Below are 23542 nucleotides of genomic sequence, written 5' to 3'. Positions count from 1 at the left end.
AAATATATATATATATATACTTTTTAACATGTGTAGTTTTTTCTGTAGAAACAGGACTGTTTCTGTGAACTGACTTCAATGAAAACATGTCTATGAGCAAAGGATTGAGGGCCCTGTGAAAGGGCCCTATCATGTCAATATCAGCTGGTGAGGCTGCATGAATACATTATTGGATTATGCTAATAAATTATAATGATGATTTTATTCAGCCTTCTCTTATGTGGATGTGATGTTAACACTCACCAGTTGATGGCAGCACTGGTAGATTATATTTTTCTGGACCAAATGCAAAGTGGCCCCAGTGATACAGTGGCACATTGCAACACAGCCTACAAGTAAACAGTCAGACAGATGGTTGGAAAGAGAAAAGACAGAATATATGATTGATAGGTTGATATAACATATATCCTTAGTCATATAGCTTTGAGAAAACCCTAGATTCCACACATACTTCAATTTCATGCTGTTTCACAACATTTCTCCAACTTGAAAGGTCCCATCAGTATTTCTTTACCATAGAGTACATAAATAATGGAGATTTGAAGTGGTTAGTCTGGGTTGTCATGCACTGGCCTCATTATTTGTGTGGCCCAATGATCCAAACCATGTGAGCTGCTGCAGTGACCCAGTGCTCCAGCCCACCCACTGCACCACTCTGACGGGTCTGCATTCCTGCTGTGCCCTAGGGTCTCTGTACAGCAACAGAAGGCAACATCATTCATCACAACTTACAGCAACAGCATGTGCTACTTTAATTTTCTCCACCATCAAAGGGACTACATTAATGCCAGAGACAGACAGATGGGAAGATTGACACAACTTTGGCTCGGGGGGGGGGGCTGAAAGGTATTTCATTTCCACAGAAATCAATTGACTAGCAGCCAGATGTGTCCATGTAGACCACTAGGACGGCTCTCTGATAAACAACCAGGGATCCAGGGATGCAGGAAGAATGATAGAGGCATACATGTGGCTAAAATGGGGCTCACTCTGCCATACTCACTTAGGGGTTCTATCGGTGAGTGCCAGACAGCGTTACGGATCAACTGATGACATGTATTACAAGTAATCAGTTACATGTCATTTGATTGCAAAACAAAATTGTACTGCCTAACTGTAGTTACTTAACCAGCAGAAATATTGTAAGCAGATTACAGATACTTTTGAATAACTTGATAATTCCTTCAATTCAGAAAGGATGTCGTTGAGAGAGAAAAAAAACATTATGACGCCTTTCTGTTTTCTCACTGACATTATATAAACTGAAATATCACGTAAATATTCAGACCCTTTACTCAGCACTTTGTTGAAGCACATTTGGCAGCGATTACAGCCTTGAGTCTTCTTGGGTATGACGCTACAAGCTTGGCACACCTGTATTTGGGGAGTTTCTCCCATTCTCTCCAGATCCTCCCAAGCTCTGTCAAGTTGGATGGAGAGCAATACTGCACAGCTATTTTCAAGTCTCTCCAGAGATGTTCGATTGGGTGGCATATAATAATTTAAAATGATGCAAAACCCATTAGAAATTTGGAATGCCTACTTTACAATCACAATAACATTATCAGAAGATGCATGGTGCAGTTACATCTGTTGCACTCTGGTGAGGGGACGTCTCAAGTAAAAAACTGTCCGTTCCAGCATTTTAACTGGCTGAGACCATTGCCTATCCCAGCAGCATAACTCAGTGGGTTAGGCCTAAATATCTATAAAGAGGGGAACAACATCACTTACAACACATTCATTCACTTAAGAGAGAGAACTCTGCGAACTTCTCCATTGGCAAGTTCAAAACATTTGAAACCATTTGCAAAAGGACAAACACATTTTTTTGCAAATTTTGCCACAACTTTTATTTTAGAACTTTATATTTTCTTGTCACCATGGGCTTTTTGACTGCTCTTTTCGGTGTGACACTTGTTGCTTTGTGTCAAATCTTTGGAAGTTACCATGTAAATGGTGAGTAAAGCTTTTCAAATGTATTTTCTAATAAATTATGTTTTATACATTATGATTCATTATGAACGTTTTTCTAAAAAATAATAGTCTAACTTTATTAGTTTATGTTTAAACTTTATTCAAAGTTTTGTATCATTCAAAATTGATAGTAAAAAAATGTAGAATGGAAACAAACCAACTAAAGCCATAGTTTTGCTCGCTTGATACTGAGAATTCTATATTTGCAGAGTGCAGGTGCACATGGTGTTACTACAGGTTAATAATAATGTATGTATTACATACAGTTAGCTACTTCATCACTGGTTGGAATTAGTATTCAGAACTGCATTTATGGATTACAAAGTAATTTTAATGTCTCATTTTGTCTACTATTCTTTTTGTAAACAATATGAGAGATGTGTAAGTGATGAGTTCTAAAACCTATAAACAAAACTCTATGACAGTGCAACAGCAGGTCTCTATTCCCCTGTGTGAATTGGTGTATTAAATGCTGGTAAAGTGTATTGTGTGTGGAGAGAGAGGTCAGCCAGGTCTGACTATGATTGGTCTGGTCCATTCAGCCTACTTTGATGTAGAGTAGACTGAGTCCTGAATATTGTACAAGTGGGCTCTGGCTCTGAAGTCAACTGAAGTGGGCTATTTGTATTTCCTGGAGGCCATTGTATACATTCAATTATAAACTGGGTGATTCGAGCACTGAATGTTGATTGGCTATCAGACCGTATAACACGGGTATGACAAAACATGTATTTTTAAGGCTCTAATTACATTGGTTACCAGTTTATAATAGCAATAAGGCACTGCTGGGGTTTATGATAAATATATGTTTACATTTTTGGGGTTTGTTACTTTCACCCATTTTTCTCCCCATTTTCGTGGTATCCAGTTGGTAGTTACAGTCTTGTCTCATTGCTGCAACTCCCGTACGAAATTGGGAGAGAAAATGTCGAGAGCCGTGCATCCTCCGAAACACAACCCAACCAAGGTTCTTGACACAATGCTCACTTAACCCGGAAGTCAGCCGCACCAATGTGTCGGAGGAAACACCGTGTACCTGGCGACCGTGTCAGCGTGCACTGCGCCCGGCCCACCACAGGAGTCACTAGTGTGCGATAGGACAAGGACATCCCTGGCGGCCAAACCCTCCTCTAACCCGGACTACCCTGGGCCAATTGTGCACCACCCCATGGGTCTCCCAGTCATGGCCGGCTGCGACAGAGCCTGAACTCAAACCCAGAATCTCTAGTGGCACAGCTAGCACTGCGATGCAGTGCCTTAGACTACTTAGACCACACTTGGGAGGCCTGGGGTTTGTGATGGCCAATATACCACGGCTAAGGGCTGTATCCAGACACTCCATTTTGCGTTGTGCAGAAAAACGGCCCTTAGCCATGGTATATTGGCCATATTCCACACCTCCTTGGGCCTTATTGCTTAAGTATGTCTACTTTAAGTATGTCAATCATGTGAAGTCATGTATGTCATGTATGTCAAGTATGTATGACAAAATCCAACTAGACGTGTTTTTGTGTTTGTTGTGGTGTGTTCAGCGGGGATGTGCTGGCTGCAGCAGAGCCAGGAGCAGCGCTGTGACATGGTGCTGATGCGTGGGGTCAGCAGGGAGGAATGCTGCGCTGGGGGCCGTCTAGACACGGCCTGGTCCAACACCAGTCTGCCCATCAATGAGGTCAGCCTGCTGGGCTTCCTGGGAATCGTGTCCTGCAAACTCTGCAAAGGTAACCACACACTACAGTTCCCACAATTACCTGCTGTGAACCAACTGTGTCAAAATGACAACATCAGTCAACCCTATCATCAATGAGGGTGTTTAGCTTCTTCTCAAACTATTTGACTGAAAAGTAGATGCTGATTTATTTTGATTATGATTCCCTACTATCACAGTCCTTGACGCTTTACCATTTTATTGCAAGCCACCATCCCAGGCAGTGGAGGTACTTCAGACAAGTTAGGTTTGGTTTAAGCTTTTTCATATGGTCCCCCCTTGTTGTCAGCCTCTGACAAAGAAGTGGCGAAATGTAAGATTGGGTGCAGGTCTTCATTTGTCATTGTGGGAAAACGTAGTCACTGAGAAGCAGTGGCCGATCTGAAATGAGAAACAGCTGCTCACATGTAGCACCAAAACCTCCTTAAGTTTGCGTTCCTCTCAAAACATTTTTCATACAGCCACATTTCATTTAGATGTGTTGGAGCCTATTTGGATGAATAAGAGATAGGTCATATTTAATTCATAGCAACATAACTGACAATGGCTGAAGCAAAGACGTTTAGGGCCCACATTTGAGTATAGCTCCAAATGGCAGCTCATATGGCCATAACCAGATCACCTGTCTTCTTCTTGGGATAACTTTGATCCAAATGGAATTTCCAAGCTAAGTTGATTTCCAGAGGTCTCTTATACGTTTTTTGAAAACTTAGCTGTGGATCGGGGCCAGGCGTTCCATCTAACTCTGTCCAGCTGTCTTGAGTCGCTCCCACTATTGGAAGCCTTGGGCAGGTATTCAGGTTCACTCAAGGATATTTATTCCTGTTTTTAGGAACTAAGGCACCTGAACATGTGCATGTGATCTCTGGTCAGGGTATAGATGGTTATTTTAAGCCATGTGATGATGATTAGTGTCAGCAAAGCTCAAGCCAAATACCAATTGAATCATAGATTCAAAATGCAGTAGCATCCCTGCCAACTAGTGTATGATGGATCATGTTTTTTTCTTTCAATGGAGATGAAGTCTATTCCAGCATGCTGTTTATTACCAAAACGGTATGAGCCAAATCAACAGCAGCATTAGAATGACATGTCAGCATAAGGAAACAATGAAATGTTCTCATTAATAACATGACGCTCCAATGATAAGTGAATGAACTCAAGTGATCCAGAATGAGAAGCAGACAAGTTATAAAAGACAAGCTATAAAACTCAATCATTTTGCTGCATTTGTATCTCTCCATTGAGAGGCTGGTCTACCACAATGGAATTATTCACTAATATATCTCCTCAAAGTTGCAGCGCAAGTGAATGACATTGAAAAAATTAAATAAATGGGAAATAACCTTCCTCCTCCTCCCTCCTCTAATTCACTCTGCATGAATTATTTCCCAATGCTGGCTGGGACACAGGCCTGGTTTGCCTCCCATCAGAGAAAAAAAAAACACATTCCTGTTTACCACAGGAGAAATGTCTGCCACATGCCCAGACGTCTGTTCCTCATAATGTGGAGCACTATTTGGATCATTAGTCCAACTGAAAGAACAAAACTAAAGCATCAATGTACATGTGATACTGTGGGGAAGTGCTGTTCTATTATCATACTGTAGCACTCCCTGTCAGACTCAGACTGAACCTCCACAGTGGGTCCTCTTGGGGCTACTGATTTCCAGTGGTTCAAAGCATTCCTGGGTGTTGACTAGAACTCCATGACTGGCCTATCTGTCTATCTGTATTGATTTGTGAAAATGTATAAAATCATAACCGGCTGCCAGTAAAGCCGGACCAAAACATAACAGAAAAAGGGAACTGCTTGGATTCCCTGGAAGGGAGGGGGACAAATCTAATACTTGTGTGAGAGTTGGCCTCTTTGGAGATGGAGAATAACAGGATATTAAAGCAAGTGCTTGCGGAGAAAGGAAATAAAGTCCTGCTTTTTTACAGGATCTCGGGGATCAGGGCCGAACATCACTCTGTATCAGGATCAAACAGGTCCCGAGAAGCCTGTTGAAAAGTGACGATGGTATCTGTGTTGTTTTAGGGTTACAGTACTAGGAGACTTCCTATTGACCTGGCTGGGCCTTGGACAGTCTACTAGTGTCCGTTTAGCCTGCGTTTCCTCCTGCCACATCTGTCAGCCTGTAAAACCCAGTGACAGGCCTTTGAACTGGCTCGGTCTGCTCGAACACCCCTCCATCCATCTATGAGACTTAGCCCATTGCAGGGATCCATTCCACTGTCATGGAAACAGGCACAACCTCAGACACATTCCTACAGACTAGACATCCTCGAGTATGACCATAAACAAAATATGTGTTTATTGCAAAGGTTTTGCTGGATGAATCATGCTGCAGTGAAGGCAACATTTTTCATCCATTTTATTCTGTTCTGTGGAGAATGAATCTTCAGCATCAGATGATCTGGATCACTTGATAACAGAACATTGAATGTAAGTTAACGCTTTGACAATAATACTGACTTTCTACTCTATGTTGGGCAGAGACCTGTGATGGTGTGAAATGCGGCCCAGGGAAGGTGTGCAAGATGATGGTTGGACGTCCTCAGTGTGTGTGTTCTCCTGACTGCACTAACATCTCCATAAAGCATGCTGTGTGTGGGAGCGATGGGAAGTCCTACCGTGATGAGTGTGCTCTGCTGATGGCCCGCTGTAAGGGCCACCCTGATCTGGAGGTCATGTACCAGGGAGAATGCAAAAGTGAGGACACCTGTGCTTCGAACAAGTTATCTTGCGTATGTCAGCAGTTTGGTTATTTTAAGTACTCATTGTGCTACTGAAGCAATATTACACACAATATCGGATACAAATATGTGTCCATGTTCTGTCCAGAGTCGTGCTCCAACGTGGTGTGCCCGGGTACCCACACCTGTGTGACGGACCAGACTAACAGTGCCCACTGTGTCATGTGCCGCATGACCCCCTGCCCAATACCGCTGAAGTCCGAGGTGCCTATCTGTGGCAATGACAACATCACCTACCCCAGCGCCTGCCACCTCCGCAGAGCCACCTGCTTTCTGGGGCGCTCCATAGGAGTGCGTCACTATGGCAACTGCTCTAGTAAGTCCCCTTACCTTTCCTGATCTGTCAACACAGCCTAAGTATAGAAATGAATAAACAACCTCAATTCATTTTCTAGTGACTTTAGATATTTAGTACTTTGCATTGATTTGGCATGTGTTGGCTGTGCTTGATATTTTTGTCTTGGGTTCTCTCTCTCAGGTGTTCCGAGGAACAGTCTGGATTTGGAGGGCAGTGAGGAGAATTCACTCTAGAGGGACAGTTCTGGTGTGGTCCACCTGGTACTACAGTCCACCTGGTAAGAAGATTTCCAAGAGATCACCTTCGATAGGTTGTTGTCCCGCTGTTCACTCCCCAAGCTCTGATTGATGTTGACATCTTTTTTACAATCACCTATCCCCTCCATATCTACCACCTGTACATAGAATGACGATACATTTGATGTGGGAGAACCTGCTGGAAGAAACCATTTTTATTCCAAAAGGAAACCAATACTGCATTTGTTGATGCATGCAATGTATGTTAAATGGGATGATTTGCTCGTAAAACTGTGGAAACAGATGAAAGGCGTATATCTTAAAAAATAAATATCTAGTCAACTTTGAGTAGAGGAAGATATGTGTATATTGTAAATAAATACCACTACTATTTATTGGAGAAGGTATCAAATCTGTTATATTTATGTTTTTACTCTGTATTCAAATCCATATATCCATAGGTCAGCTTTTACAAAAAAATGTATTTATTGTATTTTGTTTTCAGATGTACATGTATTTCAATGGCCACTGACATTCTTTTATTTCAGAGAGTTGTTTTTATTTTTGTGTTTTTTCATATCCCTAAATGAAGTGCATTAGTCCCCTAAAAGCAACATGGCAAGCAACCTCAATTTGTTTGGTTACTGGATACCACATTTAGTATATGTCAATCATGTGAAGTTATGTATGTCAAGTATGTTTCAGTCTTTGTTTGGAGGTGAGGGAAGACTCAGCCAAAACAAAGTATACAGCATGTCTCCTCTTGCTCTGGCTACACAGAGTATGATACTGTTTACGCTGGAGCCCAATCAAAACTCTGAGCCACACGCTGATTGCTGAAATTAAAAGTTTAGTTCTGTCTGCAGCAGTTTTATTAGGCTGTTTGTTTGACACCACGCCTTTACAATACCTCCACTGTTGAAGTCTTGGCTTTGTTTATTTCATATGTTTGTAGGTCATTTGAGTTTAATATAATGCCATTCGGGTTGTTGAATACACCATAACAGTGGAACTGAAAAATCGGACAAATGTTGTTAGCCTTATCAAATTGAAAACAGAATCAAATTTGTCTGGGAATGCCAAATGACCTCAAGTTAACTCACCGGATCCCCAGACTTTGCAGCTGAATATATCTGTTCAATGTTGAAATACTGTCAACCATTTGAACCAAATGGGCAGATAGCTATTTGTAAATAGCTATTGGTTATTGTAATGTGAATGAATAGTACTTCCCATTTATCTAGATGATTTAATTGATTTTGGGATAAAAAATAAATAAATACATACTGTTGTTGAACAATTAAAAGTAGTTTATTGTAAATACAACTCCATTTCATGTACATGTACCAGTGTACCTACTGTGAAATTTAAATGATCAATGTATCTTCTTATTTTTGTATTTTTTGTACTCTCAACATAAACTATACTATTTGTCATGAGGCCTCTTTCATTTCTGGTGCGACTTAAATTCAGCACAAATGAGTAACACCTGTTACACAAGTCAGAATTGTCTCATTGGCAATGACACGGAGTGGAATGTTAGCTAAAGAAAACGGTACTCAGGCTATGGTCTCTCTGGTTTAGTGTATAATTCCAGAAAGGCTTTGTCCTACCCTCTGTTATTAACTCTCTATCATACAATATATCACTTACAGTACAGGCACTGCATGCACAGTAATTACCATTCTGTATGTAATGTTTACATGCCTTTTGCCAGTCTAAAAATACACACAATAGTAAAGAAATGTATCAATGGCAGTCATTGCAAGCCTCATGTGGCTGCGTGACAAGCTTATATGCACAGCATCTATCACTTACTGCCAAAAGGAGGTCGCGTTCATGATTATGAACTGTGGTGAACTGTCCACATTAACTACCCTCACAGAAGAGCAGCAGGTGGGCTAGAGTGATGGACGGCTTTTACTATGCTGCAGCCTCTGTGCGTGCAATGGCCCTGGCGCCCGACAGCACACTGACAGGCCTCAGAGGAGAGGAGAGGAGACCAGAGGAGAGGGGCGGTGGAGCATCAAAGCAGGGGGACAGGCCCCCGTTTCCTGTCCCTGTGGAGCCTCCTCTGGAGGAGAGGAGGTGGGTGAGGTGAGAGACAGAGGGCCACTGACTGACTCACTTTTCTGTATGAAATACCTTCCTTGTTTTCCTTACTCTGACTGAGAGCCACTCCTGGACTGACTGGGCCAGCATCTGGTTTAACTTTGGGAGATGTTTATATTCTGATCCAAGCACCCTTTTATTGCATTGGGAAAGGACTTAAATGTTTGCTCGAACGGGCAATAACAATGCCATCGAAAAGTGGTTGTTTTTCTGATATGCATGCATCTTATTTCTTGTTCTACAATTTCTCTGCTCTAAATTATGTTCTTTCATTTTCTGTTTTCTAATGAAATGATGACATAGCGGGAAGAATGTGTGACGCTGCTAACCCATTCCATTTTGCCTAGTTTACTGAGTTCTGGTACAAACTTTAATGGCCTGATGATCTTGTCATCAGCAACCAAGACCTGACCTCAATGTGATCCAATGGCATGCACCACTCAATAATGCCAGCTCAGTTTTCCATATAGTGATAATTGGCATATAAAAGTTTTTTCCACAGGCTATTCTATATTACAGTTAAGTGCCAAAGGGCTTAAATTGAAGGAATTTAAAGTAAAGTTTAATTATGGAGAGAGCATGGGAAGATGTAAACGCTTTAAGGCGGTGGTTTCCAGACCGTTTTGGGGATGTGACCCATCTAAAGCCTTTTCAATGTCTTGTGACCCACCCAATAAACAGAACCAATGTTTCTGGCACCAATCTAGACTAAACTGTGACCCAAAGGAATATCTGTGACCAAACAGTAGAACTGAAAACAAATGTATTGTCAATTAGTTGAAAATTAAATGTTTTTCAGCCTCTCCCAACACTTGAGATACCAGAGGAGGCTGGTGGGAGGAGATATAGAAGGACGGGCAATGGCTGGATTGGAATTAATGGAACGGTATCAAACACATCTAACATATGAAAACCACAATTCCATTCTAGACATTACAATGAGCCTGTCCTCCTATAGCTCATCCCACCAGCCTCCACTGCCGGACACACACACACATGTCGAGAGGCACAGGGTCAGCAGCAGTACAGTGCCCCTGGATGGAGAGCAATTGTGGGGGGTTAAGTGTCTTGCACAAGGGCACAACGGCAGGAAATGGTACATGGGATTAGAGACCAGCAGCCTTCCAGCTGCCAGTTCACATTCATTCACATTTTTGTGTTGCCCGGCCTGGGGCTTGCGATTTGTAGCACACCATGATCACATGCTCCACAGAGCAATCTGTTTTCTACACATAAGGGGCTGTTCTGAAGGCCACTTCCTGAATGGAGGGAGTGGGACTGAGTGTGTAATCCTGCTGTAGATGATGCGTCATGCAAATCCGTGGGTTTTCCCAGAACACACTGCTCTGTTGCTCTGAATCTAACAGATGGACATGGCACAAATCCCTCTGTCAGGAGCTCCAACTGAAATGTTTAGACTTTCAAACAAACACTTGTAGCAACTAAGTGTACACACTCACGTTTAAGAGCTGTTGGGTCCATCCATTTTGATCATACACAAGTCCTCATAGCTCTTTCTCCATGGATATTTTTGTATGTTTTTCGTCGTCATGGTGCATCATTTCCTACAGTCGACTGACAACTTCCAGTAAGTTACGCCCAATAGTTTGATCGACATAGACGTCTTGACAAAAACATGCTGGAGCTCGCAAAGAGACCACCCACTCTCCACATCACACCACTTGATTTTAAACAGCCCCAACCCCACAGCTAAAACGAATTGATATACAGTGCCTTCGGAAGGTATTCAGACCCCTTGACTTTTTCCACATTTTGTTACATTGCAGCCCTATTCTAAAATGTATTCAATAAAAAAGATTCCTCAGCAATCTACACAGAATAACCCATAATAACAAAGAAAAAACAATATTCAGACCCTCCAATTCAGACTGGAATTGTAATACAGTGAATTAGAAGTGAAATTATCTGTCTGTTAACAATTGTTGGAAAAATGACTTGTGTCATGCACAAAGTAGATGTCCTAACCGACTTGCCAAAACTATAGTTTGTTAACAAGAAATGTGTGGAGTGGTTGAAAGCAAATTTAATGACTCCAACCTAAGTGTATGTCAACTTCTGACTTCAACTGTAAGTATTCAGACCCTTTGCTATGAGACTCGAAATTGAGCTCAGGTGCATCCTGTTTCCATTGATCATCCTTGAGATGTTTCTACAACTTGATTGGAGTCCACCTGTGGTAAATTCAATTGTTTGGACATGATTTGGAAAGGCACACACCTGTCTATATAAGGCCCCCCAGTTGACAGTGCATGTCAGAGTAAAAACCAAGCCATGAGATCGAAGGAATTGTCCGTACAGCCCCGAGACAGGATTGTGTCGAGGCACAATTTCTGCAGCATTAAAGGTCCCCAAGAACTCAGTGACCTCCATCCTTCTTAAATGGAAGACTTTGGAACCATCAAGACTCTTCCTAGAGCTGGCCAAACTGAGCAATCGAGGGAGAAGGGCCTTGGTCAGGGAGGGGATAAAGAGCCCGATGGTCACTCTGACAGAGCTCTAGAGTTCCTCTGTGGAGATGGGAGAACATTTCAGAAAGACAACCATCTCTGCAGCACTCCACCAATCAGGCCTTTATGGTAGAGTGGCCAGCCGGAAGCCACTCCTCAGTAAAAGGTACATGACAGCCCCCTTGGAGTTTGCCAAAAGGCACCAAAAAACTATCAGACAATGAGAAACAAGATTCTCTGGTCTTGATGAAACCAAGATTGAAATCTTTGGCCTGAATGCCAAGCGTCACGTCTGGAGGAAACCTGGCACCATCCCTATGGTGAAGCATGATGGTGGCAGCATCATGCAGTGGGGATGTTTTTCAGCGGCAGGGACTGGGAGACTAGTCAGGATAGAGGAAAAGATGAATGGATCAAAGTACAGAGAGATCCTTGATTAAAACCTGCTCCAGAGCGCTCAGGACCTCAGACTGGGGCGAAGGTTCACCTTCCAACATAACAACTCTAAGCACAGAGCTAAGGCAATGCAGAAGAGGTTTTGGGACAAGTCTCTTCATGTACTTGAGTGGCCCAGCCAGAGCCTGGACTTGAACCCGATCTAACATCTCTGGAGAGACCTGAAAATAGCTGTGCAGCGATGCTCTCCAACCTGACAGAGCTTGAGAGGATCTGCAGAGAAGACCCCTAATACAGGTGTGCCAAGCTTGTAGCATAATACCCAAGACTTGATGCTGTAATCGCTGCCAACGGTGCATCAACAAAGTATTGAGTAAAGGGTCTGAATACTTATGTAAATGTGGTGTTTCAGTTTTTTTTTTTATTAAACCAGTTTTTGCTTCGTTAAAATATTGAGGGAACCTAATAAAATAGTCAAATATAATTTCTGTGCCTTAATAAATATATAAAATATGACCTTTTTGAACTAGTAACATAGTAGACAGCTATTTTAGTATGTGATGAACACCTGCCTTTGACTCCATCATTACGTTGTAAACATAAACTTGTCATCCACTGTGCCACCACTAGGCCAACATATCACTCCACCTGCACCATTAAACACCAGCAGTGCCCTGTTAGCAATTGAGGGCCATGCTTTCAATTGCGGGGGGATAATCAGACCATCAAGACAAGAGATCAACAGATTTGGGAAGTTGCGCAAAAAGTTAATTGTCCCCAATTATGCAACTTTTCTTTTCCTGGATGTGTCTACTGGGACAGCCTGACCCCTGACCCCTGACTGTGTCTGTGTGTGGTCTGATTAAGTCAGTGGAGACAGCAGCTGGATTTGCTGGAGTGTGATTATTAGCGAAATATTACAGCTGTGACAAACAACCACTTAATTGTTTGGTCTAGGAATGGGATAGTATTATTGTTGATTGACCCTTTGCACCCTGTGATGACAAGGTCACTGATTGAACCCAGGTGCGGGCACAGGTTGAATGCGTCATTGGGGGAAGTTATGTTAACTGAATGTTCCCAGTCTTACCCAAAGTCAACTTACGCAACTGAGTAGATCTGTACATATGTTGTTTCTTACACCATCAGCAACATCACGGCTCTACATTCGGTGGGCTAATTTAGACACAGGTAGAAACTGTTTTATAAACGTTGGCTCAAGAGAGGGCCAAAATGCCTGCATATTTGTCATAGATAGTTGGTTGTATTCATTCACAGAAGTCATGCATAACCTTTTGACAAGTGTACATTCAGCAGCATAAATCAACGTTTCGAAGATACAAGCAAACAGTGATAATGTATATCAACTTGATAGATTAACCACAAGGACCCAACTAGATAGCAAAAGTAACTGCAGAGAATTCCCTTCTCATCAGAAGGGAACAATGTACCCCCAGTGAACTCCTGTGGCCATATGGAATCTATTTCCTCTGACTATTACACACATCTCTGCAACAGACTTATGGTGAGGGAGTTCTAGACTGGAGGACTGCCTGCCTGCATGCCTGCTTGCCTCTGCCCTGATAACATCTGTCCCGGCTCAGTGCAGGAGCGTGTCGACAATAACAGTCTGACGCACTAGCCCCACTATGTATCTCCTCCACCATCTACAGTACCAGTCAAAAGTGTGGACACTCCTAATCATTGAAGGGTTTTTCTTTATTTTAACTATTTTCTACATTGTGGAATAATAGTGAAGACATCAAAACTATGAAATAAACATATGGAATCATGTAGTAACCAAAAAAGTGTTAAACAAATTAAATATATTTTAGATGTTAGATTCTTCAAAGTAGCCACCCTTTGCCTTGATGACAGCTTTGCACACATATGTATTAGTTCATAGTTTTGATGTCTTCACTATTATTCCACATTGTAGAAAATAGTCAAAAGAAAGAAAACCCCTTGAATGCATAGGTGAGTCCAAACTTTTGACTGGTACTATATATTGTTGTTGCTCTTTTGGTAATTGTATTGTTTTCACCGCACTCAGCCTTGTGACACATACTGTATGCTGTGTCTAACACAGTGGACAAAATAAAGTTATTAAATGGTTCTTCCTTAGCACTTGAGGTTCCTTGGAGAACTCTTGCCCAATAAGGAACCTTGATATGGCATCTACGGTTCTTCAGAAATTCTAAAAGGTCTTTGAAATGTATGGAAACCTGCAGATGTGTCCCTTTCATAGCACATAGCAAATTGGCCAGTGTTAAGGAGTGTTGATTTTTCCATGTAACATTTCTAGTGTTGATTCAGGAGTTAAATTAACACAGTAAAGAGTTAAATCAACACTCTTTGCTGTAAAATAACCCCAGTGTTGGTATTAATAACCAGAGTTCAACAAAAACCACGCCCAACATTAGCAGACTTCCCAGCATGCTCTATTGCAGGTAGATTTTTTGAATGGTTTGGTTCAATATCAGTGGCGATTTTAGTATGTATATCTTAGTGGGGCAAAAAATAAATAGATGCATTCCAGCAAAGTTACTACACAACACAACACAATACATTAATTCCACTATAACGGTGACAAGCGGTGCCCACAAACTGTTAGGGCCGACATAAAGCTGTTCCCCCGCTACACCTGGCTGTCAGTACAGCCTCCTACTTGCAGTGAAAAAGTTAATTCAGCCTCATTTACTGCCCTTTTTAAAAACCATAGCTGATATGGCTGACTTGCCATAAATAGGGTTTCTGACTCCTTGTGGATTTGTGTAACTCGATAAAAAACATTTTCTCCTTCAATAATAATGAATGCCGACATGAGTTTTGACTCTTGAACCATACACAAACATGATTATATTTATGTTCAGTAGATTCATAATGTTTGTTCTTATATCATTAACACTAAGCTCTAATTATAAGTAAGTGCAAGAAAATGAGCTGCAAAGAGTTACGGCCTTCGTTCAGCACCTTCAAAATGGACACAGACAGAGATTCAGGTAGGTGTTAGTTCAGATAAATTTAGCAGATGCTGAGGCGTTAATTTGACTCTTCTTTAAGTCACCAGAGATAGAGAGAGCGAGAGAGAGATGCGGTTAGCCTAATATTTGAAGTATTTTATTAGGCCTTTGTGGTCTAAAAAGGAAGGAAAATACAATCACAAGGATCCACTTTATAGAGAATAGGCTTATACCGAAGCACAGACAGCACATTGGATCCACTTTATAGAGAATAGGCTTATACCGAAGCACAGACAGCACATTGGATCCACTTTATAGAGAATAGGCTTATACCGAAGCACAGACAGCACATTGGATCCACTTTATAGAGAATAGGCTTATACCGAAGCACAGACAGCACATTGGATCCACTTTATAGAGAATAGGCTTATACCGAAACACAGACAGCACATTGGATCCACTTTATAGAGAATAGGCTTATACCGAAGCACAGACAGCACATTGCAAACAAAATAATCCTCGCAATATCAACTGGAATTACATGGGTCTATAACTGAACTTTCACTGGAAAACATGGTTACAGACCCAAAAACATTATAATATCACCTCCTCGTGCAGAAAAGCCCCACCTGCCCTGAATGACGGGTTGCCACTGTTCAATATCTATGTATATGCATGTACATTGATTGATTAATTAATCTTATTCTACACAAATATAAAGAGCATCATTTTTTTGAAACTAGTCCAATCTGACGGCGTTTAGCCAGGCAGCTCAATTCTGATATTTTTTCCACTAATTGGTCTTTTGACCAATCACATCAGATCTTTTCACATCAGCTCTTCTACAGAGCTGATCTGATTGGTCAAAAGACTAATTTGAGAAAAAAAGATTGGTCTGCCTGTCTAAACGCAGCATAAATTAGTTAGATTTATTGCACCCATTGCAGTCATTCTGAATGCAGGTTGAGGGTGAATATCTGAACTCTGGCTGGATTCCAATAGGAATTACACTTCACTTTGCAAGCCAACATAACGTGACTTGCAGGCCCGATGTGGCCTAAAACCTATTGAATTTCAGGCCACTGAATATGGGTAAAACTAGGCCATTATGTAAGGCTGTATTAAATATTGTAAGTAAATTATTGTCTTAAATTATTTTATTTTAATTCTTTTTTATTTTGGAAAAGTTTTATTTGCACAATTCCTTTAAAAACAGCTCATACATTTATTTCATCATTTATACACATAAAAACGGCAACAAAGCATAAAACACAGCATTTGAATTTTACATTTAAATTTGTTAAAAGTACATGTTGTTAAAACCAATGACAACAACCATGAATAAGAGTACTTTCCTTGTAAAAACATCAATCTGTAAAAGCCATTTAAAATGTGTACGAATGATTTAACAAAGATAAAACATTTTTAAGACGTGAGAAACATGTTAAAAAGTCACTTTGTTAAAAAGCTGTCTTCGGTCGCCTGTACAGGAGCGGGGTGAGTCCTTATCAAGCTTGCCTCATCCTGCTCTCCTGAATAGATCATCATTCCGTCCTTCGGGGCCCAGAGGAGATCCCTCCCCTAGGCGCATCGCCCTAGGTGCCGCAGCGCTGTCAGGCCGTGGCCGCCGGGACCTAGGGTGTTGTGGGGTACCCTTCGCGTGGGGTTGAGGCCCCCTTCCTTCCGTACCACCCCAGGGCTTCCGTGGCTACCATGGCCACTGCCTGGGGGGTGGTCTCTACGTTTTTTGCTACCAGCAGGTTACGGGAGGACCACAGTGCTTCCTTCAGACACGTGAGGGTGGGCCAGAACTTGGTGAAGGCCTTCGGTGGAATGGGCCTTCGGCCCACCCCGTACAGCACGAGCTGAGGTGTTAGGTCCTCCCCTGCTGGCAGACACGAGGTGATCAGGGGGCCTGCTTCCTTCCACAGGTCCCTGGCGGCTCTGCACTCCCAGAGCATGTGCCTCACCGACTCTTCTTGGCCGCAGCCTGGTCGGGGGCACGCGGATGTCCTCACCATGCCCTGTGAGTGCATAACGGCCCTGACCGGGAGGATCTCGTGGGCGACCATCCAGGACAGGTCCCGATGCCGATTCAGGAGAGCAGGATGGGCCACGTTGTGCCAGACCGTTGTGGGCTCGCCTATAGCGAGCCCGCGCACTGGACACACTGGTTCCCGTTCCTGCACAAGAGAGAGAAGAGAGCGGTGTTTAGTTAAAACCGTGACTGCTTCATTTTCCAGTTTAAAATGTCTTAAAAATTTCTGGAACTGGACGTAGTGGGTGGGGAGCAGGAAAGAGACTGGGGCTCGCAGGTCGACTGGGATCAGCCTCAGTGTCCTGAGGTAAGATCCCAGCCAGAACCGTGCGAGGGCCTGAGTCTTGTTATTGACCGGGGAGGTGGCAAGAGTCAGATGTAACGCTGTGTAGCGGCTGCCCAGGAACAAGTAGAGGTCAGGCAAGCCTTTCCCCCCCTTGGACCTGGGCCTCTTGACCGCCTCCCTCCTCAGCCTCTCCCACTTGCTTCCCCACAGAAAGTAGAAGAGCATCCGCTCCAGGGCTAAAATACTCCTTCGAGGGGGGATAAAAACAGAACTGATTAATAAAAGCACAGGTAAAATCACAGCTTTAATGATTAAAACCTTGCCCTCAAAAGTCAGCTGTCGTAGTCCCCAAAAACCCAGTCTCTGTCTTACTGTCCCCAGGATCCCACTCCAGTTCCCACTCCCTCCTCCCTCCTGTCAAACTTTACCCCCAGTACCCTTATGTCCGTCAGTTTAACTGTCAAAGGTAGTCTGGTCAAGTCTGGGTCTGCCCACGGTCCGAAGAATTGGGCCTCTGTCTTGTCTCTGTTCAGTCTCGCCCCAGAGGCTCGTCCGTACCAGTCAGTCCTGTCCAGAGTCCTGTCGACGGATAAAAGGTCAGTGCATAAAATGTTGACGTCGTCCATGTAAAATACGCACTTGGCGGTCATCCCCCCACTCCCCGGGATACCCACCCCACTGATCCGTTGGTCCCTTCTCAAGACCTGTGCCAGTGGTTCAATGCAGGCCACGAACAGAAGAGGAGATAAAGGACAGCCCTGACGGACGCCGCAGTGTACTCCCACTGCTTTTGACAGATGCCCGTTTACAAGGATTTTGCTGGTGATATCCCCGTACAGCAGTCCCACCCAAGCTAAGAACCTGTCCGGGAAACCCATTTTTTGCAGTACCTTTATTTTAATGATAACATATTCACCTAGGATATAATGGTGAAGGCCACAGAACTGAAATTGAATGACTGCAAAAGCAATGTCTCTGTCACTAGCAAACACAGTCATGGGTGGTACTGCTAACTATAAAATTCACTCGAAAAGGCACCCTGGGAAATATGCAAATAGGGATCTGAATCTGTCTGCTGTGGCCCTCTGTCACCGTTCCTCACCATGGTGACCTGGTTCCGAGATTAGGGATGGAGGCACACTTTGTGTTCACGCTCATGTTTTAGACATGTCCAGGGAAGACTGTAATAATGTGTTAGTGAATCAATGAGTCATAAAGTCACTCTCAAACTACCATGATATCAAGATCTCTTGGGTATTGCAAGAGCATGTGCAGAGAGTGACCAAGATCCAATTTACTATGACAGAGGAGATTGGATTTTTGTTGCTAATTGTGCACACATGTTATTGCAGACCACACTGACGTCTATATTTCCTTAGCTGTATAATGATGTAATTGCCAAAGTTAATGGACTATTGCAGTGCGGCCAGTGTGTATGACACAGAGTCTAGTCACACAATGGAAAACACTGGATGAGCTGAGCAAAGAGAAGATCTCATGGCCTGGAATTAGTTTGGCAGACAATCCACACTGCCTAACCTGTGTTTAAGTGGCACTTTAATTTATGTGTTGAGGAGTTTTATGTCTGTTTTGACTTGTTGGGCACAACTCTTTCCTTAACTACTGACATATTTCAACTCTGGGACTCACTTCTGGGATTTTACAGTGTGATGCTCAGCTCTTGTGACGCATGGCTTCCGCCAGCATGTGTAGGAGAGGGATCTTGTTCAGTGGGAGCAAAAATAAGTGACGCATGCATGACTAAGAGGGCCAGGAAATGTGCTACTGCTGTGTGTCTAGGTACTCGGGGGAGAGAGGAACTGTGCAGGGCATTCCCTGCTGGAGTGTCTGGAACAATTCCTTGGGGTGACAGTCGTCCTACCGGCATGCCCGGGACAATGGCTGCCAATACACCAAATATTTTTCTGTTCCTCTGACTGTACCAGCGATGCTGTTCCTAAAGGACCTGTCTGGCGATTTCTGTTACCATCTGTACTTAGATAAATTGCATAGAAACACACGTAAAGTACACTGCTGCCCTATGTGCCTTTAGAAAGTATTCAAACCACTTTACTTTTTCCACATGTTGATACGTCCTGCAGCAAAGCACCCCCACAACATGATGCTGCCACCCCCATGCTTCACGGTTGGGATGGTATTCTTCGGCTTGCAAGCCTCCCTCTTTTTCCTCCAAAAATAACAATGGTCATCATGGCCTAACAGTTCTATTTTTGTTTCATCAGACCAGAGGACATTTCTCCAAAAGTACAATCTTTTTTTGGTTTTGGAGCAGTGGCTTCTTCCTTGCTGAGTGGCCTTTCAGGTTATTTTGATGTAGGACTTGTTTTAATGTGGATATAGATACTTTTGTACCTGTTTCCTCCAGCATCTTCACAAGGTCCTTTGCTATTGTTCTGGGATTGATTTGCATATATCGCACCAAAGTACGTTCATCTCTAGGAGACAGAACGCGTCTCCTTCCTGAGCGGTATTGTAAGGGTTTTCTTTTGGTGAAAGAGAGGCGGACCAAAATGTAGCGTGGTGGTTATTCATGTTTTTAATAAAGACGACTATACATGAACAGACTAAACAAAACAAGAAAAGTGAAAACCTAAACAGTCCTATCTGGTGCAAACACAGAGACAGGAACAATCACCCACAAACACACAGTGAAACCCAGGCTACCTAAGTATGATTCTCAATCAGAGACAACTAATGACACCTGCCTCTGATTGAGAACCATACTAGGCCGAAACATAGAAATACCGAAAACCTAGAAAAACAAACATAGACTGCCCACCCAACTCACGCCCTGACCATACTAAATAAATACAAAAGAAAGGAAATAAAGGTCAGAATGTGACAGGTATGACGTCTGTGTGGTTCCATGGTGTTTATACTTGCATACTATTGTTTGTACATATGAACGTGGTACCTTCAGGCATTTGGAAATTGTTCCCAAGGATGAAACAGACTTGTGGAGGTCTACAATTTGTGGAGGTGTGGAGGTCTAGGCTGATTTATTTTTATTTTCCCATGATGTCAAACAAAGAGGCACTGAGTTTGAAGGTAGGCCTTGAAATACATCCACAGGTAATAATAATAAATAATAATATATGCCATTTAGCAGACGCTTTTATCCAAAGCGACTTACAGTCATGTGTGCATACATTCTACGTATGGGTGGTCCCGGGGATCGAACCCACTACCCTGGCGTTACAAGCGCCATGCTCTACCAACTGAGCTACACAGGACCACAGGTACACGTCCAATTCAGTCAAATGATGTCAATTAGCCTATCAGAACATTCTAAAGCCAAGACATAATTTTCTGGAATTTTCTAAGCTGTTTAACGGCACAGTCAACTTAGTGTATGTAAACTTATCACCCACTGGAATTGTAATACAGTGAATTAGAAGTGAAATTATCTGTCTGTTAACAATTGTTGGAAAAATTACTTGTGTCATGCACAAAGTAGATGTCCTAACCGACTTGCCAAAACTATAGTTTGTTAACAAGAAATGTGTGGAGTGGTTGAAAGCAAGTTTAATGACTCCAACCTAAGTGTATGTCAACTTCTGACTTCAACTGTAAGTATTCAGACCCTTTGCTATCAGACTCGAAATTGAGCTCAGGTGCATCCTGTTTCCATTGATCATCCTTGAGATGTTTCTACGAATTGATTGGAGTCCTCCTGTGGTAAATTCAATTGATTGGACATGATTTGGAAAGGCACACAACTTTCTATATAAGGTCCCTCAGCTGACAGTGCATGTAAGAGCAAAAACCAAGCCGTGAGGTCGAAGGAATTGTCCATAGAGCTCTGACACAGGATTGTGTTGAGGCACAGATCTGGGGAAGGGTACCAAAACATTTCTGCAGCATTGATGGTCCCCAAGAACGCAGTGGCCTCTATCATTCTTAAATGGAAGAAGTTGGGAACCATCAACTCTTCCTAGAGCTGGCCAAACTGAGCAATCGAGGGAGAAGGGCCTTGGTCAGGGAGGGGATAAAGAGCCCGATGGTCACTCTGACAGAGGTCTAGAGTTCCTCTGTGGAGATGGGAGAACCTTCCAGAAAGACAACCATCTCTGCAGCACTCTACCAATCAGGCCTTTCTGGTAGAGTGGCTAGATGGAAGCCACTACTCAGTAAAAGGCACATGACAGCCTGCTTGGAGTTTGCCAAAAGGCACCTAAAGACTCTCAGACCATGAATAACAAGATTCTCTGGTCGGATGGAACCAAAATGTAACTATTTGGCCTGAATGCCAAGCGTCACATCTGGAGTAAACCAGGCACCATCACTACGGTGAAGCATGGTGTTGGCAGCATCATGCTTTGGGGGTGTTTTTCAGAGGCAGAGACGGGTATACTAGTCAAGATCGAGGCAGAGATGAATGGAGCAAAGTACAGAGATCATTGATTAAAACCTGCTCCAGAGCGCACAGAACCTCAGACTGGTGCGAAGGGTCACCTTCCAACAAGACAATGACCCTAAGCACAGAGCCAAGATAACGCAGGAGTGGCTTTGGGACAAGTTTCTGAATATCCTTGAGTGGCCTGGCCAGAGCCCGGACTTTAACCCGATCAAACATATCTGGAGAGACCTGAAAATAGTTTTGCAGCAATGCTCCCCATCCAACCTGAGAGGGTATGCAGAGAAGAATGGGAGGACCTTCCCCAAATACAGATGTGCCAAGCTTGCCAAGCATACTCAAGAATACTCAAGGCTGTAATTTCTGCCAAAGGTGCTTTAACAAGGTAATGAGTAAAGGGTCGGAATACTTACGTAAATGTCATATTTCTATTTTTAATTTTTAATAAATTAGCAAACATTTCTTAAAACCTTTTAACCGTGTTATTAAGGGGTATTATGTGTACAGTCGTTGCCAAAAGTTTTGAGATTGACACAAATATTAATTTCCACGAAGTTTACTGCTTCACTGTCTTTAGATATTTTTGTCAGATGTTACTATGGAATACTGAAGTATAATTACAAGCATTTCATAAATGTCAAAGGCTTTTATTGACAATGAAGTTGAAATTGATGCAAAGAGTCAGTATTTGCAGTGTTGACCCTTCTTTTTCAAGACCTCTGCAATCTGCCCTGGCATGCTTTTAATTAACCTTTTTCTTCTGGGCGACATCCTGACTGATGGCAGCCCATTCGTGCATAATCAATGCCTGGAGATTGTCAGAATTTGTGGGGTTTTGTTTGTCCACCCGCCTCTTGAGGATTGACCACAAGTTCTCAATGGGATTATGGTCTGGGGAGTTTCCTGGCCATGGACCCAAAATATCGATGTTTTGTTCCACGAGCCACTTCGTTATCACTTTTGCCTTATGCTGGAAAAGGCATTGTTCCTCACCAAACTGTTCCTGGATGGTTGGGAGAAGTTGCTCTCGGAGGATGTGTTGGTACCATTGTTTATTCATGGCTGTGTTCTTAGGCAAAATTGTGAGTGAGTCCACTCCCTTGGCTGAGAAGCAACCCCACACATGAATGGTCTCGGGATGCTTTACTGTTGGCATGACACAGGACTGATGGTAGCGCTCACCATGTCTTCTCCAGACAAACTTTCTTCCGGATGCCCCAAACAATCGGTAAGGGGATTCAGCAGAGAAAATGACTTTACCCCAGTCCTTAGCAGTCCAATCCCTGTACCTTTTGCAGAATATCAGTCTGTCCCTGATGCTTTTCCTGGAGAGAAGTGGCTTCTTTTCTGCCCTTCTTGACACCAGGCCATCCTCAAAGTCTTCGCCTCACTGTGCATGCAGATGCACTCACACCTGCTTGCTGCCATTACTGAGCAAGCTTTGTACTAGTGGTGCCCCGATCCCGCAGCTGAATCAACTTCAGGAGTTGGTCCTGGCGCTTGGACTTTCTTGGGCGCCCCGAAGCCTATTTCACAACAATTGAACCGCTCTTCTTGAAGTTCTTGATGATCTGATAAATGGTTGATTTAGGTGCAATCTTACTGGCAGCAATATCCTTGCCTGTGAAGCCCTTTTTGTGCAAAGCAATGATGACAGCACGTGTTTCCTTGCAGGAAACCATGGTTGACAGAGGAAGAACAATGATTCCAAACACCACCCGCCTTATCTCAGTTCACTGGTCACGATGGCAACACCCATCCGTAGCACGCACTCCAGCAGGTGTATCTCACTGATCATCCCTAAAGGTGAAATAAAAATGTTTAAAACATTAAAAAAATGTTTTTGAAGCTTCCAGTCTGTTATTCGAACTCAATCAGCATGACAGACAGCCTTGTCCTCGTCAACACTCACACCTGTGTTAACG

The 23542-nt window shown here is 43.0% G+C and overlaps 1 protein-coding gene across 1 annotated transcript; it reads left to right on the top strand.

The window, feature by feature from the left end:
* Positions 1–1754: 1754 nt before the first annotated feature.
* LOC123996625 (follistatin-related protein 3-like) lies at positions 1755–8412 on the top strand. Its single transcript, XM_046300142.1, has 5 exons — positions 1755–1959; positions 3510–3695; positions 6183–6398; positions 6531–6758; positions 6921–8412. Exons 1-5 carry the CDS (start codon positions 1884–1886, stop codon positions 6971–6973), a joined length of 759 nt encoding a protein of 252 aa, XP_046156098.1. The 5' UTR covers positions 1755–1883; the 3' UTR covers positions 6974–8412.
* The last annotated feature ends 15130 nt before the right edge of the window (positions 8413–23542 follow it).

Source organism: Oncorhynchus gorbuscha, linkage group LG15 (assembly GCF_021184085.1).
Source record: "Oncorhynchus gorbuscha isolate QuinsamMale2020 ecotype Even-year linkage group LG15, OgorEven_v1.0, whole genome shotgun sequence".
Taxonomy (NCBI): Eukaryota; Metazoa; Chordata; class Actinopteri; order Salmoniformes; family Salmonidae; genus Oncorhynchus; species Oncorhynchus gorbuscha.
Note: the sequence above shows the minus strand (reverse complement) of the source record. Positions and strands in the feature narration are given on the sequence as shown.

What these genes read in the sequence shown, in the direction of transcription:
- LOC123996625 (XM_046300142.1), top strand. Translation starts at nt 1,884, where the DNA reads ATGGGCTTTTTGACTGCTCTTTTCGGTGTGACACTTGTTGCTTTGTGT. An exon ending in TGGAAGTTACCATGTAAATG is followed by an intron (nt 1,960 to 3,509) that starts GTGAGTAAAGCT and finishes TGGTGTGTTCAG; the next exon opens with CGGGGATGTGCTGGCTGCAG. An exon ending in GTACCAGGGAGAATGCAAAA is followed by an intron (nt 6,399 to 6,530) that starts GTGAGGACACCT and finishes TGTTCTGTCCAG; the next exon opens with AGTCGTGCTCCAACGTGGTG.